The sequence below is a fragment of the Ranitomeya variabilis genome, chromosome 5, assembly GCF_051348905.1.
Source record: "Ranitomeya variabilis isolate aRanVar5 chromosome 5, aRanVar5.hap1, whole genome shotgun sequence".
Lineage (NCBI taxonomy): Eukaryota > Metazoa > Chordata > Amphibia > Anura > Dendrobatidae > Ranitomeya > Ranitomeya variabilis.
In genome coordinates, this window is record NC_135236.1 from 87,223,360 (window position 1) to 87,243,919 (window position 20,560).

Below are 20,560 nucleotides of genomic sequence, written 5' to 3' on the forward strand. Positions count from 1 at the left end.
CCATGCCAGAATGTTGATGGACGTACTCTGCGATGCGCTGTGCTGGATCTTGCTGCTCTAGATGTGTTCCGAGAACATTGCTCTTATCATCAGGATCCTCCATAGCTTCCAAGTTTTACTCTGCCTTAGCTATTGCAACTGCTGTCTCTTTGTCTGCCACAAGTCTTTCTAGAGACGCTGCCAGGCGCGCACTCTCTTCTTTCTCTGCCTGCAAACGTGCGGTTTCGGCTTGCAGGCGTGCAGTTGCTGCTTCATGTTCTACTTGTCTTGTTTTGAACAGCTGACATGTGCCCGCAATAGCGGCGGATGGAATTGCGATTCACCCGCCACTATTAACTAGTTAAATGCCGCTGTCAAACACTGACAACGGCATTTAACTACCGCTTCCGGTCATCGGGGCCTGGAAATGATCACATGATCGGGGGTCAGTGATGCGTTAGCATAACAACCAGAGGTCTCCTTGAGACCTCTATGGTTGTTGATGCTGGATTGCTGTGAGCGCCACCCTGTGGCCGGCACTCATAGTAATGCAGGAATTCAACTACATAGGAGCGATCTGAGCTTCGCTCCTATGAAGCTGAGCCAATCGAGTTGTGCCAGCTTCTAGCCTCCCATGGCTATTGAAGCATGGCAAAAGTAAAAAAAAAGTTTAATATATAATAATAAAATATATAAAAGTATCACCCACCTTTCACCCCATTCAAAATAAAACAATGAAAAAATTCAAACCTACACATATTTGGTATCGCCGCATTCAGAATCACCCAATCTATCAATAAAAAAAGGATTAACCTGATCGCTAAACAGCATAGTGAGAAAAAAATTCAAAATGCCAGAATTACGTTTTTTTGGTCACTGCAACATTGCATTAAAATGCAATAATAGGTGATCAAAAGAACGTATCTGCACCAAAATGGTATAATTAAAAACGTCAGCTCGGCACGCAAAAAATAAGCCCTCACCCGACCCCAGATCACGAACAATGGAGACGCTACGGGTATCAGAAAATGGCGCATTTTTTTTTTTTTTAGCAAAGTTTGGAATTTTTTTTCACCACTTAGGTAAAAAAGAACCTAGACATGTTTGGTGTCTATGAACTCGTAATGACCTGGAGAATCAAAATGGCAGTTTTAGCATTTAGTGAATCTAGCAAAAAAGCCAAACAAAAACAAATGTGGGACTGCACTTTTTTGCAATTTCACCGCACTTGGATTTTTTTTCCCGTTTTCTAGTACACGACATGCTAAAAACAATGTTTTTCAAAAGTGCAACTCGTTCTGCAAAAAATAAGCCCTCACATGGCCATACTGACAAAAAAATAAAAAAGTTATGGCTCTTGGAAGGAGGGGAGCGAAAAACAAAAATGAAAATTCCCCGGGTCATGAAGGGGTTAATGTGCGTCTTTTTGAGCGACTCCTTTGCGGCTGTATGTTTTGGGTCATTGTCTTGCTGGAAGGAGGTTGTCACTCAGGATTTTACGGTACATGGCTCCATCCATTCTCCCATTGATGCTGTGAAGTAGTCCTGTGCCCTTATCAGAGAAACACCCCCAAAACATGTTTCCACCTCCATGCTTGACAGTGGGGACAGTGTTTTTTGGGCCATACGCAGCATTTCTGTTCCTCCAAAGACAGAGAGTTGAGTTAATGTCAATGAGTTAAATTTTTGTCTCATATGACCACAGCACCTTCTCCCAACCACTCACAGATTGTAAATCTTTACAGCGTAATGTGTTAGCAATGTTTTTTTTGGTGACTGTGGTCCCAGCTGCCTTGAGATCATTAACAAGTTCCAACGTGTAGTTTTAGGCTGATCTCTCACCTTCCTCATGATCAAGGATACCCGACGAGGTGAGATTTTGCATGGTGCCCCAGATCGATGTCGATTGACAGTCATTTTGTATTTCTTCCATTTTCTTATTATTGCACCAAACAGTTGTCTCCTTCTCACCCAGCATCTTACGTATGGTTTTGTAGCCCATTCCAGTTTTGTGCAGGTCTATGATCTTGTCCCTGACATCCTTAGAAAGCTCTTTGTCTTTGTAGAGGTTAGCGTCTGACTGATTAACTGAGTCTGTGGACAGGAGTCTTTTATAAAGGTGACTATGTAAGACAGCCTGTAAATAAGGAGGGGGGAGGTGAGATGCCTGCTGTCTGTATATAAGGGTGAGAAGCATGCTGTCTTTAGATACGGAGGAGGTGAGAATCCTGCTGTCTGTGTATAAGGAAGAGGAGAGAAACCTGCTGTCTGTATTTAAGGAGGTGATAAGCCTGCTGTCTGTATCAGGGGCGGATTATAATAGGGTCAATTAGGGCGGTAGCCCAGGGCCCAGTGGTGTGGGGGGGCCCTGGGCTACCGCTCAGATTGCCCGCCGCCATCAGGGCATTACTGGCCTGACTGGCGTATGGGCCCGGTGGGCAGAGGGGGCCCGCATCGGGCCCCGTCTCAACTTCTCACTGGGCCCCCCCCTACAGTCGCTGCGGCAGTAAGGCTATTGAAGTGCGGGTGCGGGCCCGCATGTCAATAGTTAACAGCCGCCAGCCAATCGGAGGCTGGCAGCTGACGTGTGCCGCAGGGCGCACGTCACCGGCGTCTGACGTCATTGTCAGCCGCCGGCGAGTGCACGTGGAGGGAGGAAACTTCGCCCGCCGGCCGCCGCTGGAGCGGCTAGGTAAGTGAGAACTCGTGTTTTTTTTTTTTCTTTTAGAGCGGCGATCCCGGGGCAGAAATGCTGGACACTGGACAAGCTAGGGGCAGAAATGCTGGACAAGCTGGGGGCAATATGCTCGACACACTGGGGGCAATATGCTGGAGACACTGGGGGCAGGATGCTGGAGACACTGGGGCAGATTGCTGGACACACTGGGGCAGAATGCTGGACACACTGGGGCAGAATGCTGGACGCACTGGGGCAGAATGCTGGACGCACTGGGGCAGAATGCTGGACGCACTGGGGCAGAATGCTGGACACACTGGGGACAATAGTCTGGAGACACTGGGGGCAATATGCTGGACACACTGGGGCAGAATGCTGGACGCACTTTGGCAGAATGCTGGAGACACTGGGGCAGATTGCTGGACACACTGGGGCAGAATGCTGGACACACTGGGGGCAATATGCTGGAGACACTGGGGCAGGATGCTGGAGACACTGGGGCAGATTGCTGGACACACTGGGGCAGAATGCTGGACGCACTGGGGCAGAATGCTGGAGACACTGGGGCAGATTGCTGGACACACTGGGGCAGAATGCTGGACGCACTGGGGGCAATATGCTGGACGCACTGGGGCAGAATGCTGGAGACACTGGGGCAGATTGCTGGACACACTGGGGGCAATATGCTGGAGACACTGGGAGCAGGATGCTGGAGACACTGGGGCAGATTGCTGGACACACTGGGGCAGAATGCTGGAGACACTGGGGGCAGCATGCTGGACACACTGGGGCAGAATGCTAAACGCACTGGGGGCAGGATGCTGGAGATACTGGGGCAGATTGCTGGACACACTGGGGCAGATTGCTGGACACACTGGGGCAGGATGCTGTAGACACTGGGGCAGATTGCTGGACACACTGGGGGCAATATGCTGGACACTGGGGACAATATAGTGGACACATTGGGGGCAGAGATGCTGGACACATTGGGGGCAGAGATGCTGGACATGGGCAGAATGTAGATACGGGTGTTATGACCTGGTGGTTACGGAGCGGTACTGAGATGACCTGGTGGGTAAAACCAATCATGGACAAGCTCAGAGGAGGTGGCAGCTCCACAGACAGAAATCACTGATATGACCTAGTGATTACGGAGCAGCACTGAAATGACCTGGTGGGTAAAACAAATAATGTACAAGCTCTGAGGAGGTGGTAGCTTTACTGACCGCAATCCCTACTCCTAACACCAACACTAGAAATAGCCGTGGAGCGTTCCTATCTCTGCCTAGACGCCTCTTCACAGCCTAAGAACTAGCTACCCCTGAAGATGGAAACGGAAAACTATCTCGCCTCAGAGAAACCCCCAAAGGAAGGATAGCCCCCCACAAAAATTAACGGTGAGTGAAGAGGGAAATGACAAACTCAGAAATTAAACTAGATTTTAGCAAAGGAGGCCAATACTATCTAAATAGACAGAGATAGAAAAGGCTACTGTGCGGTCAGTATAAAAACTAAATGTCCACGCAGAGTTTACAAAAATAACCTCCACACCGACTCACCCCTCTGCAACCCCAGAGCTTCCAACTAGCCGGAATATTTCATAATGACAAGCTGGACAAAAGAGACATAACTTAAACTGAACAGAAGGTCAGAAGCAGGGAAACACCCAAAAACTAGCAGAACTTATCTTAAGCTGAAATGAACTGGCCAACAGAGAACTTCCAGGAAAGGACTGAATCCACAGGAAGAAAAATTGACAGCTGGCATCAACTACAGCCAAAAGCCCAGTTAAATAACAACGCCAGGGAAGCGATTAGTGAAAGCAGCTGCTAAGTTCCACTTGAAACCACCAGAGGGAGCCCAAGAGCAGAACTCCCAAAAATACCATTCGCAACCACAGCATGGAGCCCAAGAACGGAATTCACAACAGTACCCCCCCTTGAGGAGGGGTCACCGAACCCTCACCAGAGCCCCCAGGCCGATCGGGACGAGCCAAATGAAAAGCACGTACCAAATCGGCAGCATGGACATCGGAGGCAAAAACCCAAGAGTTATCCTCCTGGCCATAACCCTTCCACTTGACCAGATACTGAAGTTTCCGCCTTGAAAGACGAGAATCCAAAATCTTCTCCACCACATATTCCAGCTCTCCCTCAACCAACACCGGAGCAGGAGGGTCAACGGAGGGAACCATGGGCACCACATATCTCCGCAACAAAGATCTATGGAACACATTATGAATGGAAAACGAAGCTGGAAGGGCCAAACGAAAAGACACCGGATTGATAATTTCCGAAATCCTATAAGGACCAATAAAACGAGGTTTGAACTTAGGGGAAGAGACCTTCATAGGAACATGACGAGAAGACAACCAGACCAAATCCCCAACCCGAAGCCGGGGACCAACGCACCGACGGCGGTTAGCAAAACGTTGAGCCTTTTCCTGAGACAATGTTAAATTGTCCACCACATGAGTCCAAATCCGCTGCAACCTGTCCACCACAGAATCTACCCCAGGACAGTCCGAAGGCTCAACCTGCCCTGAAGAAAAGCGAGGATGAAAACCGAAATTACAAAAAAAAGGCGAAACCAAGGTAGCCGAACTAGCCCGATTATTAAGGGCAAACTCGGCCAACGGCAAAAAGGTAACCCAATCATCCTGATCAGCCGACACAAAGCATCTCAAATAGGTTTCCAAGGTCTGATTGGTTCGCTCCGTCTGTCCATTTGTCTGAGGGTGAAACGCCGAAGAAAAAGACAAATTAATGCCCATTCTACCACAAAAGGACCGCCAAAATCTAAAAACAAACTGGGTGCCTCTGTCAGACACAATATTCTCCGGAATACCATGTTAACGAACCACATGCTGGAAAAACAAAGGAACCAAATCAGAGGAGGAAGGCAACTTAGGCAAAGGTACCAAATGGACCATTTTAGAAAACCGGTCACAAACCACCCAGATGACAGACATCTTCTGAGAAACAGGAAGATCAGAAATAAAATCCATGGAAATATGCGTCCAAGGCCTCTCAGGGATAGGCAAAGGCAAAAGCAACCCACTAGCACGAGAACAGCAGGGCTTAGCCCGGGCACAGATCCCACAGGACTGCATGAAGGAACGCACATCCCGTGACAAAGAAGGCCACCAAAAGGACCTGGCAACCAAATCTTTGGTACCAAAGATCCCAGGATGACCAGCCAACACCGAACAATGAATCTCAGAAATCACCTTACTAGTCCAACCATCAGGAACAAACAATTTCCCCACAGGACAGCGGTCGGGTCTATCAGCCTGAAACTTCTGAAGCACCCGCCGCAAATCAGGGGAGATAGCAGAAAGAATCACCCCCTCCTTGAGAATACCAGTCGGCTCACGGACTCCAGGAGAATCAGGCAAAAAACTCCTAGACAGGGCATCAGCCTTCACATTCTTAGATCCCGGAAGATACGAGACCACAAAATCAAAACGGCAGAAAAACAAAGACCACCGAGCCTGTCTAGGATTCAACCGCTTGGCCGACTCAAGGTAGATCAGATTCTTATGATCGGTCAAGACCACAACACGATGCTTGGCTCCCTCAAGCCAATGTCGCCACTCCTCGAATGCCCACTTCATAGCCCACAAATCCCGATTGCCGACATCATAATTACGCTCAGCAGGCGAAAACTTTCTGGAGAAGAAAGCACACGGCTTCAACACAGGGCCATCAGAGCTTCTCTGAGACAGAACAGCTCCTGCCCCAATCTCAGAAGCATCAACCTCAACCTGAAAAGGGAGAGAAACATCTGGCTGACGCAACACAGGGGCAGAAGTAAAACGACGCTTAAGCTCCTGAAAGGCCTCCACAGCCGCAGAGGACCAATTCACCACATCTGCACCTTTCTTGGTCAAATCGGTCAGAGGTTTAACCACAGTAGAAAAATTAGCAATGAAGCGGCGATTAAAAATTAGCAAAGCCCAAAAATTTCTGAAGGCTCTTCACAGATGTAGGTTGAGTCCAATCATAAATAGCCTGGACCTTAACAGGGTCCATTTCAATAGGTGAGGGAGAAAAAATGAACCCCAGAAAAGAAACCTTCTGAACTCCGAAAAGGCACTTAGATCCCTTCACAAACAGTGTATTAGCACGAAGAATCTGAAATACCATCCTGACCTGCTTCACATGAGACTCCCAATCATCGGAAAAAACCAAAATATCATCCAAATATACAATCATAAATTTATCCAGATACTCCCGGAAAATATCATGCATAAAGGACTGAAACACAGATGTAGCATTAGAGAGCCCGAAAGGCATCACAAGATATTCAAAATGGCCTTCGGGCGTATTAAATGCTGTTTTCCATTTATCACCCTGTTTGATGCGAACCAGATTATACACCCCTCGAAGGTCAATCTTGGTAAACCAGCTAGCCCCTTTAATCCGAGCAAACAAATCAGAGAGCAAAGGCAAAGGGTACTGGAATTTGACCGTGATCTTATTGAGAAGGCGATAATCTATACAGGGCCTCAAGGAGCCATCCTTCTTGGCAACAAAAAAGAACCCCGCTCCCAACGGTGACGAAGACGGGCGAATATGCCCCTTCTCCAAGGACTCCTTTACATAAGTCCGCATAGCGGCATGCTCTGGCACAGACAGATTGAAAAGTCGACCCTTAGGGAACGTACAGCCAGGAATCAAATTAATAGCGCAATCACAGTCCCTATGAGGAGGCAGAGGACTGGATTTAGGCTCCTCAAATATATCCTGGAAATCCGACAAAAACTCAGGAACTTCAGAAGAAAGGGACGAGGAAATTGACATCAGAGGAATGTCACTATGTATCCCCTGACAACCCCAACTAGTCACAGACATAGATTTCCAATCCAGCACTGGTTTATGTACCTGTAACCATGGAAACCCCAGCACAACCACATCTTGCAAATTATGCAACACCAAAAAGCGAATATTTTGCTGATGTGCTGGAGCCATGTTCATGGCTAACTGTGTCCAGTACTGAGGTTTATTCTTGGCCAATGGCGTAGCATCAATCCCCCTCAAGGGAATAGAATTCTGCAAAGGCTCCAAGGAAAAACCACAGCGCTTGGCAAATTCTAGGTCCATTAAGTTCAGGGCAGCGCCAGAGTCCACAAATGCCATTACAGAAAAGGACGACAATGAGCAAATCAGGGTAATAGACAAGAGAAATTTAGGCTGTACAGTACTGATGGTAACCGACCTAGCAACCTTCTTAGTTCGCTTCGGGCAATCAGAGATAGCATGAGTAGCGTCACCACAGTAAAAACACAGCCCATTCTGACGTCTGAACTCCTGCCGTTCTGCTCTCGTCAAAACTCTATCACATTGCATAGGCTCAGAACTCTGCCCAGAGGACACGGCCATATGGTGCACAACCTTGCGTTCATGTAGGCGCCGATCAATCTGAATGGCCAGAGACATTGATTCATTCAAACCAGCAGGCGTGGGAAACCCCACCATAACATCTTTAAGAGCTTCAGAAAGACCCTTTCTGAAAATAGCCGCCAGGGCATCCTCATTCCATTTTGTAAGCACAGACCACTTTCTACATTTCTGACAATATATCTCTGCCGCTTCCTGACCCTGACACAGAGCCAGCAAAATTTTTTCTGCCTGATCCACAGAATTGGGTTCGTCATAAAGCAATCCAAGTGCTTGAAAAAATGAATCTACATTGAGCAATGCAGGATCTCCTGGCTCAAGGGAGAATGCCCAATCCTGCGGGTCGCCACGCAACAGAGAAATAACAATCTTCACCTGCTGAATGGGGTCACCAGAGGAACGGGGTCTCAGAGCAAAAAACAATCTGCAATTATTTTCAAAGTTCAGAAACCTAGATCTATCCCCAGAAAACAAATCAGGGATAGGAATTCTAGGCTCAGAAACAGGAGTTTGATCAACATAATCTTGGATACTCTGTACCCTTGCAGCGAGATGATCAACACGCGCAGACAGACCCTGAACCTCCATATCAGCACCAAGCTCCTGCACCATCCAAAAATCAAGGGGAAAAAAAAAAGACGAAACAAGCAACAAGAAAAAAATGACTCAGAACTTTCTCTTCCCTCTTTTGAGATGCATTTAACACATTGTAGGCCAGCTGTACTGTTATGACCTGGTGGTTACGGAGCGGTACTGAGATGACCTGGTGGGTAAAACCAATCATGGACAAGCTCAGAGGAGGTGGCAGCTCCACAGACAGAAATCACTGATATGACCTAGTGATTACGGAGCAGCACTGAAATGACCTGGTGGGTAAAACAAATAATGTACAAGCTCTGAGGAGGTGGTAGCTTTACTGACCGCAATCCCTACTCCTAACACCAACACTAGAAATAGCCGTGGAGCGTTCCTATCTCTGCCTAGACGCCTCTTCACAGCCTAAGAACTAGCTACCCCTGAAGATGGAAACGGAAAACTATCTCGCCTCAGAGAAACCCCCAAAGGAAGGATAGCCCCCCACAAATATTAACGGTGAGTGAAGAGGGAAATGACAAACTCAGAAATGAAACTAGATTTTAGCAAAGGAGGCCAATACTATCTAAATAGACAGAGATAGAAAAGGCTACTGTGCGGTCAATATAAAAACTAAATGTCCACGCAGAGTTTACAAAAATAACCTCCACACCGACTCACAGTGTGGAGGGGGCAAATCTGCAACCCCAGAGCTTCCAACTAGCCGGAATATTTCATAATGACAAGCTGGACAAAAGAGACATAACTTAAACTGAACAGAAGGTCAAAAGCAGGGAAACACCCAAAAACTAGCAGAACTTATCTTAAGCTGAAATGGACTGGCCAACAGAGAACTTCCAGGAAAGGACTGAATCCACAGGAAGAAAAATTGACAGCTGGCATCAACTACAGCCAAAAGCCCAGTTAAATAACAAGGCCAGGGAACCGATTAGTGAAAGCAGCTGCTAAGTTCCACTTGAAACCACCAGAGGGAGCCCAAGAGCAGAACTCCCAAAAATACCATTCGCAACCACAGGATGGAGCCCAAGAACGGAATTCACAACATACGGGGCATGATTGGAGACACGGGGCAGAATGAAAGACATGGGGCTGGATTGGAGACAGATCGTGCAGGATCATGGGGCAGGATGGATACGATGGAGACTGATGGGGCAGGATGTGGAGATCATATGGGGCAGGATGGATACTCATGAGGGCAGGATGGGAGAACATATGGCTGGAGCCAGGAATGAGATACACAGGGCCAGGATGGGGGATATTAATATTACCATAGGGGCTAATTAAGGGATATTATTACTGCAGTGATGTATTTATTTAATTTTTGAGGACACTGTTTTAAATGGGGGGGGCGGTCCTGTTACTGTGTAGAGTGACACTATGTCGCCTTTTTTTCTTCATGTGGTGTAATGTAGAAGTTGGGAAAAATTAAGCAATGTGTTCTGCAAGCGGAGCTTGAGATAACTGTGTTATTTCCTGCAGAGATGAGTCCTGGCTGAATGAAGTGATGGCGGTCTGTGCTGGATGAAAGATGAAGGACTTCACCTAGACACGTCACTGGTGAGTAAGTGTGACCTATACACTGACACTATACACTGTATACTATATACTGAACTGAAGGGTAAATTGACTAGATCAATGGATGTTTGACAGGTTATGGTTTCACACAGCAACTATTTTTCTGGAATAATCTGGTTCAGGTATATGATGACCCCCGTCACATGACCCGTCACATGACCGGGGAGCCCACAGTGTTTGAACAGCCCGGGGCCCTGGCTACCCTTAATCCACCCCTGGTCTGTATATAAGGAGGGGTAAGAAAGCTGCTGTCTGTATATAAGGAGGCGTGAAAAGCCTGTTTAACTCCATATCAGCATGGGATTATGAGGAATCCCTCCTGTCAAACCAATCTGATCAGTTTTTATGAAGAGGTAAGCTATAGACTGGACCAAGGTGAGTCATTGGACGTGGTATATCTTGAATTTTCCAAAGAGTTTGTTACCGTGCCACATAAGAGGTTGGTACACAAAATGAGAATGCTGGGTCTGGGGGAAAATGTGTGTAAATGGGTAAGTAACTGGCTTAGTGATAGAAAGCAGAAGGTGGTTATAAATGGTATATTCCTAACTGGGTTGCTGTGACCAGTGGGGTACCGCAGGGGTCGGTGTTGGGACCTAGTCTCTTCAACATATTTATTAACAATCTGGTACAGCGTCGGACTGGAGCACCTTGGGCCCACCAGAGAAAATCATTCTTGGGGCCCACTATGTAGCTACATAGAAATAGATACAAGACCACCAATTGTGCGTTAAAAAGCGCTAATAGCAGGGTATAATATAAGGTAGTTCACGTCTTAATTATGTAGCAAGGGTTGGGGTAGCCCCCTCACAGAATATAATGTAGCCCCCTCATAAAATATAATGCGGTCCCCTCTCATAGAATATAATGCAGCACCCCACAAAATATAATGCAACCCCCTCGGGTATGACGCAGTCCCCACCATAGAATATAATGTAGCACCCCCATAGGGTATAATGCAGCCCCCCTCATATAGTATAATGCAACCCACCACAGAATATAATGTAGTCCCCTGAGAGAATGCACTTCCACCACAGAATATAATGCAGCCCCCCATAGAGTATACTGTAGCCCCCTCATATAGTATGATGTAGCCCCCCATAATATAATGTAGTACCCTGAGTATAATGCAGTCCCCCCACAGAATATAATGTAGCCCCCCCAGGGCCGTATTTAGAATTTCTGCTGCCCTAGGCACTTTTAGTGCTGCCTCCCCATTGGTGAGTATGACACTATCGGCAGTGACTTTGGCAAGAATCGCTGATGTGAAAGTAGCCTTTTGCAGCATATCCGGCAGTTTTTCTGCATGTGCCGCGTAACGGATCACTTACGGCAACACTGCGTTCGGTCTCATTCATTCCCTATGGGATTTGCGGCACTTGCCGTGATCTGGCAAATGTGGTACCATACCTCTCAACCTTTGAAGAAGGGAAGGAGGTATAAAGTTTGCGGCGCGCGTAGTGCGCCGCGGCAAATTTTAGGCCACGCCTCTGACCACACCCATTTCACAACTAGTCACACCCATATCCGCGTCCCAACCACAGCCATTTAGCACTGCTGATCACACTGTTTTATATACAATAATTCTAAACAAAAAAAAAATATGGCCACACAGTGCTCCATACTGTATAATGGCCACACATGATACTCAATACTGTATAACGGCCACCACACATGATGCTCCATACTGTATAATGGCCACACACAGTTCTCCATACAGTATAATGGCCACACATGATGCTCCATAATGTATAATGGCCACACAGTGCTCCATACTGTATAATGGCCACACATAGTGCTCCATACTGTAAAACGGCCACACACAGTTCTCCATACTGTATAATGATCCCACATGATGCTCAATACTGTATAATGGCCACAAATGATGCTCCATGCTGTATAATGGCCACACATGATGCTCCATACTGTATAATGTCCATTGGCCACACATGATGCTCCATACTGTATAACGGCCACACATGATGCTCAATACTGTATAATGGCCACACACAGTTCTCCATACTGTATAATGATCCCACATGATGCTCAATACTGTATAATGACCCCCCCCTCCTGTATGCATGGCTCATCTCCCTCCCATCCCATCTGCATGGCTCATATCCCTCCCCTGTATGCATGGCTCATATTCCCCCTCCTGTATGCATAGCTCATATTCCCCTCCCTGTATGCATGGCTCATATTCCCCCCCTGTATGCATGGCTCATATCCCTCCCCTGTATGCATGGCTCATATTCCCCCCTCCTGCATGCATGGCTCATATCCCTCCCCTGTATGCATGGCTCATATTCCCCCCTCCTGTATGCATGGCTCATATTCCCCCCTCCTGTATGCATGGCTCATATTCCCCCTCCTGTATGCATGGCTCATATTCCCCCCTGTATGGATGGCTCATATCCCCCCTCCTGTATGCATAGCTCATATCCCCCCCCTGTATGCATGGCTCATATTTCCCCCCCTGTATGCATGGCTCATATCCCTCCCCTGTATGCATGGCTCATATTCCCCCTCCTGTATGCATGGCTCATATTCCCCCCTCCTGTATGCATGGCTCATATTCCCCTCTTGTATGCATGGCTCATATTCCCCCCTCCCCAAATGCATGGCTCATATTCCCCCTCCTGTATGCATGGCTCATATTCCCCCTCCTGTATGCATGGCTCATAATTCCCCCCCCCCTGTATGCATGGCTCATATTCCCCCTCCTGTATGCATGGCTCATATTCCCCCCCTGTATGCATGGCTCATATTCCCCCCTGTATGCATGGCTCATATTCCCCCCTGTATGCATGGCTTATTTCTCGACTCCACCCCCCGCTCCTGCTCCCATCTTGCATGGGCTTATGTCCACTTTCATTCCTTCATCCCCCCCCCCCCCCGTCCTTCATACTCACCTGTCCCACACTGCACGGCCGTGCCGACATCCCTCTAGCTCTGTCCCGACTCCCGGCGCAGCACCTTCTTCCTGCGTGAGCGGTCAGGTGATACTGCTCATTAAGGTCATGAATATGCCCATATTCATGACCTTAATGAGCGGTACCACGTGACCGTTCATTCAGGAAGAGCTGCAGATGCCGAGACCAGGCATCGCTGGAGCAGGGTAAGTATCATCTTCAAAGAGGGAGCGGTGGGAGGCGGGCGGCCGGGGGGGGGCCCTGGAGCAGTGGGGGCCCTAGGCAGCTGCTGGCCAGTATGCCAGTAGGTGTCAGTGCCAGGGCCCACCGGAGAATCCTCCGGTTCTCCAGTCCGAGCCTGATCTGGTAGAAGGTTTACACAGTAAAATATCGATATTTGTAGATGATACAAAGCTATGTAAAGCAGTCAATACAAGAGAAGATAGTATTCTGCTACAGATGGATCTGGATAAGTTGGAAACTTGGGCCAAAAGGTGGCAGATGCGGTTTATCAATGAAAAATGTAAGGTTATACACATGGGAAGAAGAAATCAATATCACCATTACACACTGAACGGGAAACCACTGGGTAAATCTGACATGGAGAAGGACTTGGGAACCCTAGTTAATAATAAAGTTACCTGAATCAGCCAGTGCCAGGCAGCGGCTGCCAAGGCAAACAGAATCATGGGGTGCATTAAAAGAGGTCTGGATACACATGATGAGAGAATTATACTGCCTCTGTGCAAATCTCTGCTTTGGCCACACATGGAGTACTGTGTACAGTTTTGGGCTCAGGAAGGATATAATGGAACTAGAGCGAGTACGAAGGAGGGCAACAAAATAAATAATGAGGATGGGGGAACTACAATACCCAGAGAGAATAGCAAAATTAGGATTATTTAGTCTGAGGGTCGATCTAATAACCATGTATAAGTATATAAGGGGACAATTCAAATATCTCTCTGACGATCTGTTTATACCAAGGAAGGTGACAGGCACAAGGGGGCATTCTCTGCGTCTGGAGGAGAGTAGATTTTTCCACCAACATAGAAGAGGATTCTTTACTGTTAGGGCAGTGAGAATCTGGAATTCCTTGCATGAGGAGATGGTGACGGCGAACTCAGTCAAGGGATTCAAGAGAGGCCTGGATGTCTTCCTGGAGTGTAATAATATTGTAACTTACAGTGATTAGAATCTTTAGATGGACGTAGATCTGGGAATTTATTCTGACGTAATATAGGTTGAACTAGATGGACAAATGTGTTTTTTCGGCTTTGCTAACTATGTTACTATTACTATGTATATAAGGAGGGGTCAGAAGCCTGCTGTCTGTATATAAGGAAGAGGTGAGAAGCCTTCTGTCTGCATAATGCCTCATATCTGTATATAACAAGCGATTGGAAGCCTAATGTGTGCATATTGAAGAGGTGAGAATCAGAACCACAAGCATCTGACACCGATGTTATCACTTTTGAGTATGCCATTAATATCTTAGGAGGAAGTAACCCGTTAACTCTGCGCTATGCTGTCAGGTTCCCCATCATAATGCAGCTTATAGTAATCAGCCACATCGGAGAATTACTTTAAAATAATAACTATTAAACACAACTTATATATAACTTATAATAAATACATTTATTAAAAGTGTTTAATCCACAAGATAAACAAAACCACAGCGGTAACGAACAATGACCACGTGTGGAGTCATCTGCAGAGTAACTATCCTGACTGCAGTCACACCAGGGTCCTAAATCCTCCTGCAACAAGAAGCAACACTATTATAAATGACACATGGCGGCTGCGGGGGCCTGGTAATATATTTTAGAAGGGAGTCCAGGAGTTTCCGATTAGGCTACATTCACTCATCTGTGTGACATGTCCGTGTCCTAACATTTTCACTCTCATATTAGAAACTCACGTTCTGGCAGTGAATAATAACAAATTCTCCAGAATCCAGTAACTAGGAATTTGAAACCAATATTGAGAAGATCGGTAACAGTGATGTCCAGCACCATGAACACAAATATAGTACAGAAAATGATGGGACGGGTCCATCTGTAAAGCCAAAGCCATCTGTAAACGAAATAAAGAAACAAATGACATCACCGCGGCACAGTGGAACCTTGGTGGTAATAACACCAGCTCCCCTTTATAGGGGTTTTCCCAACATCATCACCTATATATATTAAAAGATCACAACTACAACTTTGAATCCCTAAAAAAAAAACCATCCTCCACTACAATGATTTCTGGGATTCATCTTTCAAAAGCCTTAGTGGAGAATCCTTTTTTTGCCTGTGTCCCCCGTATTACAACATGAAAGCTGGGGTGGCCACTGTAACTCATATGGTACAATCCAGGAAATATTAAGTCTCAGACCCTCAATTGTCATTCGGAGCCACAGTTTTGTTCTGCTGGATTTGTCTACAGTCAATTCCCATAATAAAAATTAAAGGTATTAAGAAGGTCGCCCAGCTCTCTTGACTCTTCCATTCTTGTAAATGTTGCACTTTCTTCTATGTGGTTGTACAGACCTCATTAAAGACTCATCATGTAAACTTACTACCCGTTCCTCCATCAGATGTACAGTCGGGGGGCGCCCACCCTTCCTCACAATGGCACTCCAGATCATGATCACAAACCTGTGGAAAATAGACGTCGGATTAGCCACAAAATAATGCTAAAGAATTCATCATACAAGCCAGGTTGATGGATTTATCAACCAGTTGTTCGACTTTTTGGGGGTGTAAAACTGCTTAACATGTCGCAAAATTTTGGTGCAATATGTAGTTGTGGAAAATTGTCACAACTTTTGGCATTTTTATGCCAGTTTTGCCAACTTTTTGGAAAAATGGATAGAGCTCGGGTGGGCCTGCACATCCAACAAGTTACTCATAATTTACACTACAAAATAATTGATATGTAATCTGAGAGCAACGTGGTGTAGGAGCTGAGACCCTAAGTACAGAGATGTGATACTAACTATGCTGTGTGTTTCTGTCTCCATAAAATTAGTGTTTTATCAACAGGAGATTATTACTATCTGGCAAGTTGTCTTGTGCCTCTTGGTCCAACCACACCCCCACCACTGATTAACAGCTTTTCTGTCAATATGCAGTGTACACAGAAAGTAGCCAGTCAGTTGGGTGGTGCAGGGACAGACATATAGCTGGTGCAGTTGCATCAGGGCCCGGTGGGGGGCCCTTGCAGGGCGGCTAATAATGAGGGCAATCTGACCTGTTTCTCTGAGCCCGAGGCTCCAGGGGGCCCATGGCCAATTTGCCCTTATCATGTGTGGCATGCCGGGCAGGGAGCGATCCTACAGCTCTGCTGTCTACGGTAGAAGATGGCAGTGGAGCTGCAGGATCCTGTCCTCTGCTTCTTGCCTAGCGCTTTCCCAGTGACACAGGCACGCGTGGCTTGATGATGTCTGCATGCAGCAACCACCTGTGTCATTTAGAATGTTGCTGGCAAAGAAGAAAAAAGCGATGCTGAAGGGGAACAGACAGAGGTGAGTGTTGTTTTTTTCCAATACACTGGGGGAAGGACAATGACGGGAGTAGGGAGAGGACAGTGATAGGAGTGGAGAGAGGACAATGATGGAAGTGGGGAGAGGACAATCATTTGTGTGAAATGTTTGTGTGCTGCCAGATGACACACAGACTCTGAGTTTTATAGGTCCATTAACATCCGTGAAAATCACAGATCTGAGAATGAGATCTGTGAGGGTCAGAGAATGTCCTGTTTTGATCCGATTTTGAAAATCAGGATAGGACATGCTCAATCTGTAAAACAGGGCCACCCACTGACACTGCACATGGATACAGGAATGTAACCTTTATTATGTATAGCACAGTCCCTTAGTATATAGTGTACTCACGTATAGCACACTCCCTTAGTATATAGTGTACTCACTTATTATGTATAGCACAGTCCCTTAGTATATAGTGTACTCACGTATAGCAGTCAATTAGCATACAGTGTATTCACTTATGTATAGCACTGTCCTTAGTTACATAGTTACCTCTTTTCTTATGTATAACACTGTCCCTTTTTATGTACCATCCTCTCTAGTCATGTATGGGGTAGTCCCTTGTTATATAGCTTCCTCTGCTGTCACTGTTGTACAGTGCTGTCCCTTACATAGCATATTCTTGTTATTTTTGTTATTTACAGTGCCCTCTTATATTATATAGTCCTCTTGTTAGATACAAAATGACTGTTGATGGAGTTGATGGAGCAGCCGGTGACCAGAAGTCCAGTCCATCAGCCTCCTCCATTAGAAAAGCAGCTCCATTGACAGTCATTGCATTATGTGTCTAACAGGAGTGGATGTTATATAATATAAAACAGGGCACTATAAATTCTGATATGTAAGGGACGGTGTTGTACAAAACAAGAGAGGGCACTGTGTAATAAGGGGCCCCAACCTGTCAGTGTACGCCCCTGTTGGGTGGGGTTGTACACAGCTTAGTATTCAGAGCTCTGCTAAATCTACAGAAAACTGGAATCAGAGTCTCTGTCTCTACACCATGCTGCTGTCAGATTACATAATAAAAACCAACAGATAGAGTGCCTTTAAGTCTGGAATATATCATTTCTCAGTATTATAAAATTAGAAAACATAAGATCAGGGCACCACATTTGGTCTTACAGCATGTCCTTTGCATTTTGCTTCACAACCTCCTGTCTTGTAGGCTTCTTCAATGTTGGTACATTTCGTATTGATACAAACCTGAAAGACAGTTATTCCCTATAAAATACCTATATATAATAAACAAGAGCAAATAAGTCTTGCAGATGTTAGCAATTTCGCTTCCAGCCTTTCTTCTTTTTCATTGTTTTTATTTTGCATGTATGGTAGTTAGGGCATTTTTCACCCCTTTTTAACGTGCACAAATAAAACCTAAATTATAAAATTGAAAAAAATTCATAATAAACCCCCATACTTGTGTATTTCTTTGAAAACATACATTGGGCACATAGACAAACTGTTACTCAGCACTTTCTACTTAGAGACACCTTCATGCAATTTTGTGTCAAAGTGAAATTTAAAAAAAAATGCGTACAAATTTATATTATTCACTACATGCATTGCGCAAGCAGAAAATCAGACCCAACCAAACACCCTTACAATTTAAATGGTTTTCCACTTGAATAAACATGGACACCAAACTCTTTTATATGCTTACTGTCAAAGATCACAGTCGGGTGGGGGGTCATGCTGAACAAACAGCCCTCTGCTGACCCTGTCATCAGGACAATTACGCAATTGACCAACGAGGAGGCCGAATGCTGTTTCCACTAATAAGCTGGTTATTGAAGAACTAACAGTGAGAGTATGGCACATAAACCTCCGATTCCAACGCACGGAATATGTGTATATACCCCCAGTAGGGAAACTGCCAGTTAGTTGCTACCACCATCAATGATTAATTAGACACCTGACAGATAGCGTATGGCTTTCAGAAGTGCGGTTTTCAGAACAACAGGAACAGAATCATTACTGTTTATATTTAATCCATAAAGAAAGGCAGTGAGTATAAAAAATGTAAAAAAGATTTTGGAACGGGAACAAAACAATACAACATATACAATTACATGAAATAAAAGGATAAACAAACGAAAATAACTAAACCTGATGTCACTGAAATGGCTTCTGAGCTTAACGGATGGAAACAATCGGATAGAAAACTTCCATACACGTGGATCAAGCCTTCACAATGATGTATCTTCCGGTATTGAACACAGATCATAATTTGCCTTGTCTTTTTATCAGCATCTAAGGTGCATCCACACACTTCTCCTTGATGACTCATTATAGGACTGGTCATGGGATGTGGATTCAGTTTCAGAAAATTATGATATTCACAATATTCATGATATCTTCGCTTCGGAGGGTTGCAGGCATTTGATATCAACGTCATATTGTTTATTGTGATTTTACCTTTTCATAGATAGGAAACATGGCCCTAGAGTAAGAGCGGCCTGATGCCGCCCCTCTGCCCCGCATTGCGCATTCAACTTATCAGCATCATAGATGCCGATACAGTTGAAAGCAGTGATGGAGGAGAGAGTGTCATGTGATGCTCCCTCTCCCCTAACCCCACACTGCCTCTGACTCAGCAGCGTGAGATGCTCTGCAGAACCCAGAGCAGCGGGGGAACAAGGAGAGGTAAGTGGTGTGTGTATGCATTATAGTGTGTGTGTGTATGCACTATAGTGTGTGTGTGTTTGTGTATGTATTATAGTGTGAGTGGGTGTGTCTGCTGCACGATACTGTGAGGGGGCTGCACTATACTGTCTAAGTGGGGGGGCTGCATTATACTGTGTGTGGGGGCTGCACTAAACTGTGTGCGTGGGGACTGCACTCTACTGTGGGTACGGGGGCTGCACTATACTGTGTGTGGGAGGCTGCATTATACTGTGTGTGGGGGTGTTGCATTATACTGTGTGTGGGGGTGCTGCATTATACTGTGTGTGGGGGTGCTGCATTATACTCTGGGGGTGCTGCATTATACTCTGAAGGGGCAGCATTATACTCTGAAGGGGCTGCATTATACTGTGTGTGGGAGGCTGCATTATACTGTGTGTGGGGGTGTTGCATTATACTGTGTGGGGGGGTGCTGCATTATACTCTGGGGGTGCTGCATTATACTCTGAAGGGGCAGCATTATACTCTGAAGGGGCTGAATTATACTGTTTGGGGAGGCTGCATTATACTGTACGGCTGTGTGAGTAAAGAGTCTGTGATACAGCGGTGCAGGACACCCACAGGAACTAGTCAGAGGAGGACTGACGTGTGTAGTATCTGCAACATGTGAAGCGGTGTGGACTGTGGAGACTGTAATATGGTGTGCGGTCGCCCCACGGATACTGGACAAGGAGAGGTCCGGCGTGTTTAGGGACTGCAATCTAAAAGCCATATGATGTGTAGTGCTATGAAAAGGGCTCTGAGGCGAGATGCAACTGTGTGTATTGAACTTTGATGTCGTGTAACGTAAAATGCCAGACCCAGATGTTAACCAGTTCATGAAAGGAGACCACCAGCTCTGAACAAATGAAGCTTTACTAATCGCTTGGAAACTCACGTCCGGGACACTCACTTGGTATCACGTTCTATTCTGTCCTGGCCCTTTACCTTTAAGAGCTGTAAGCATGGAAGTCTTAAGAGCAGCCAAGGCCCTGGGCAATTTAGAAGGTGTGGGCCCCATCCCCAGGTACAAGATGTATCACGTGACATGTCACATGATCCCCTTTGATAGATCATGTAATAGGTCATGTGAGTAATACACAGGTGCTCCGGTGTTCATATGTAGGTGTAAAACGATAGCAATAGCGGCACAAGTGCCACGCAAATTTTTCCCTTATTTACAGTGCTATACATAAAGCACTGAACAAAATAGAGCAGGGTGGGA

At 46.0% G+C, this 20,560-nt stretch overlaps 1 protein-coding gene across 4 annotated transcripts in view; it reads right to left on the reverse strand.

The window, feature by feature from the left end:
- Nucleotides 1-14,766: 14,766 nt before the first annotated feature.
- Nucleotides 14,767-20,560, reverse strand: part of LOC143775027 (zinc metalloproteinase-disintegrin-like 4a) — a 118,726-nt gene continuing 112,932 nt past the window's right edge. For 3 of the 4 annotated variants that reach the window (XM_077262845.1, XM_077262846.1, XM_077262843.1), the window contains 3 exons: nucleotides 17,797-17,877; nucleotides 15,706-15,784; nucleotides 14,771-15,215 (listed from right to left, as the gene is read on the reverse strand). In XM_077262845.1, the coding sequence (XP_077118960.1) occupies nucleotides 15,103-15,215; nucleotides 15,706-15,784; nucleotides 17,797-17,877 (273 nt within the window). In that variant the 3' untranslated portion in view covers nucleotides 14,771-15,102. Of the gene's footprint in view, nucleotides 15,216-15,705; nucleotides 15,785-17,796; nucleotides 17,878-20,560 lie in introns of all 4 variants that reach the window. The other variant, XM_077262844.1, reaches the window with a different exon arrangement.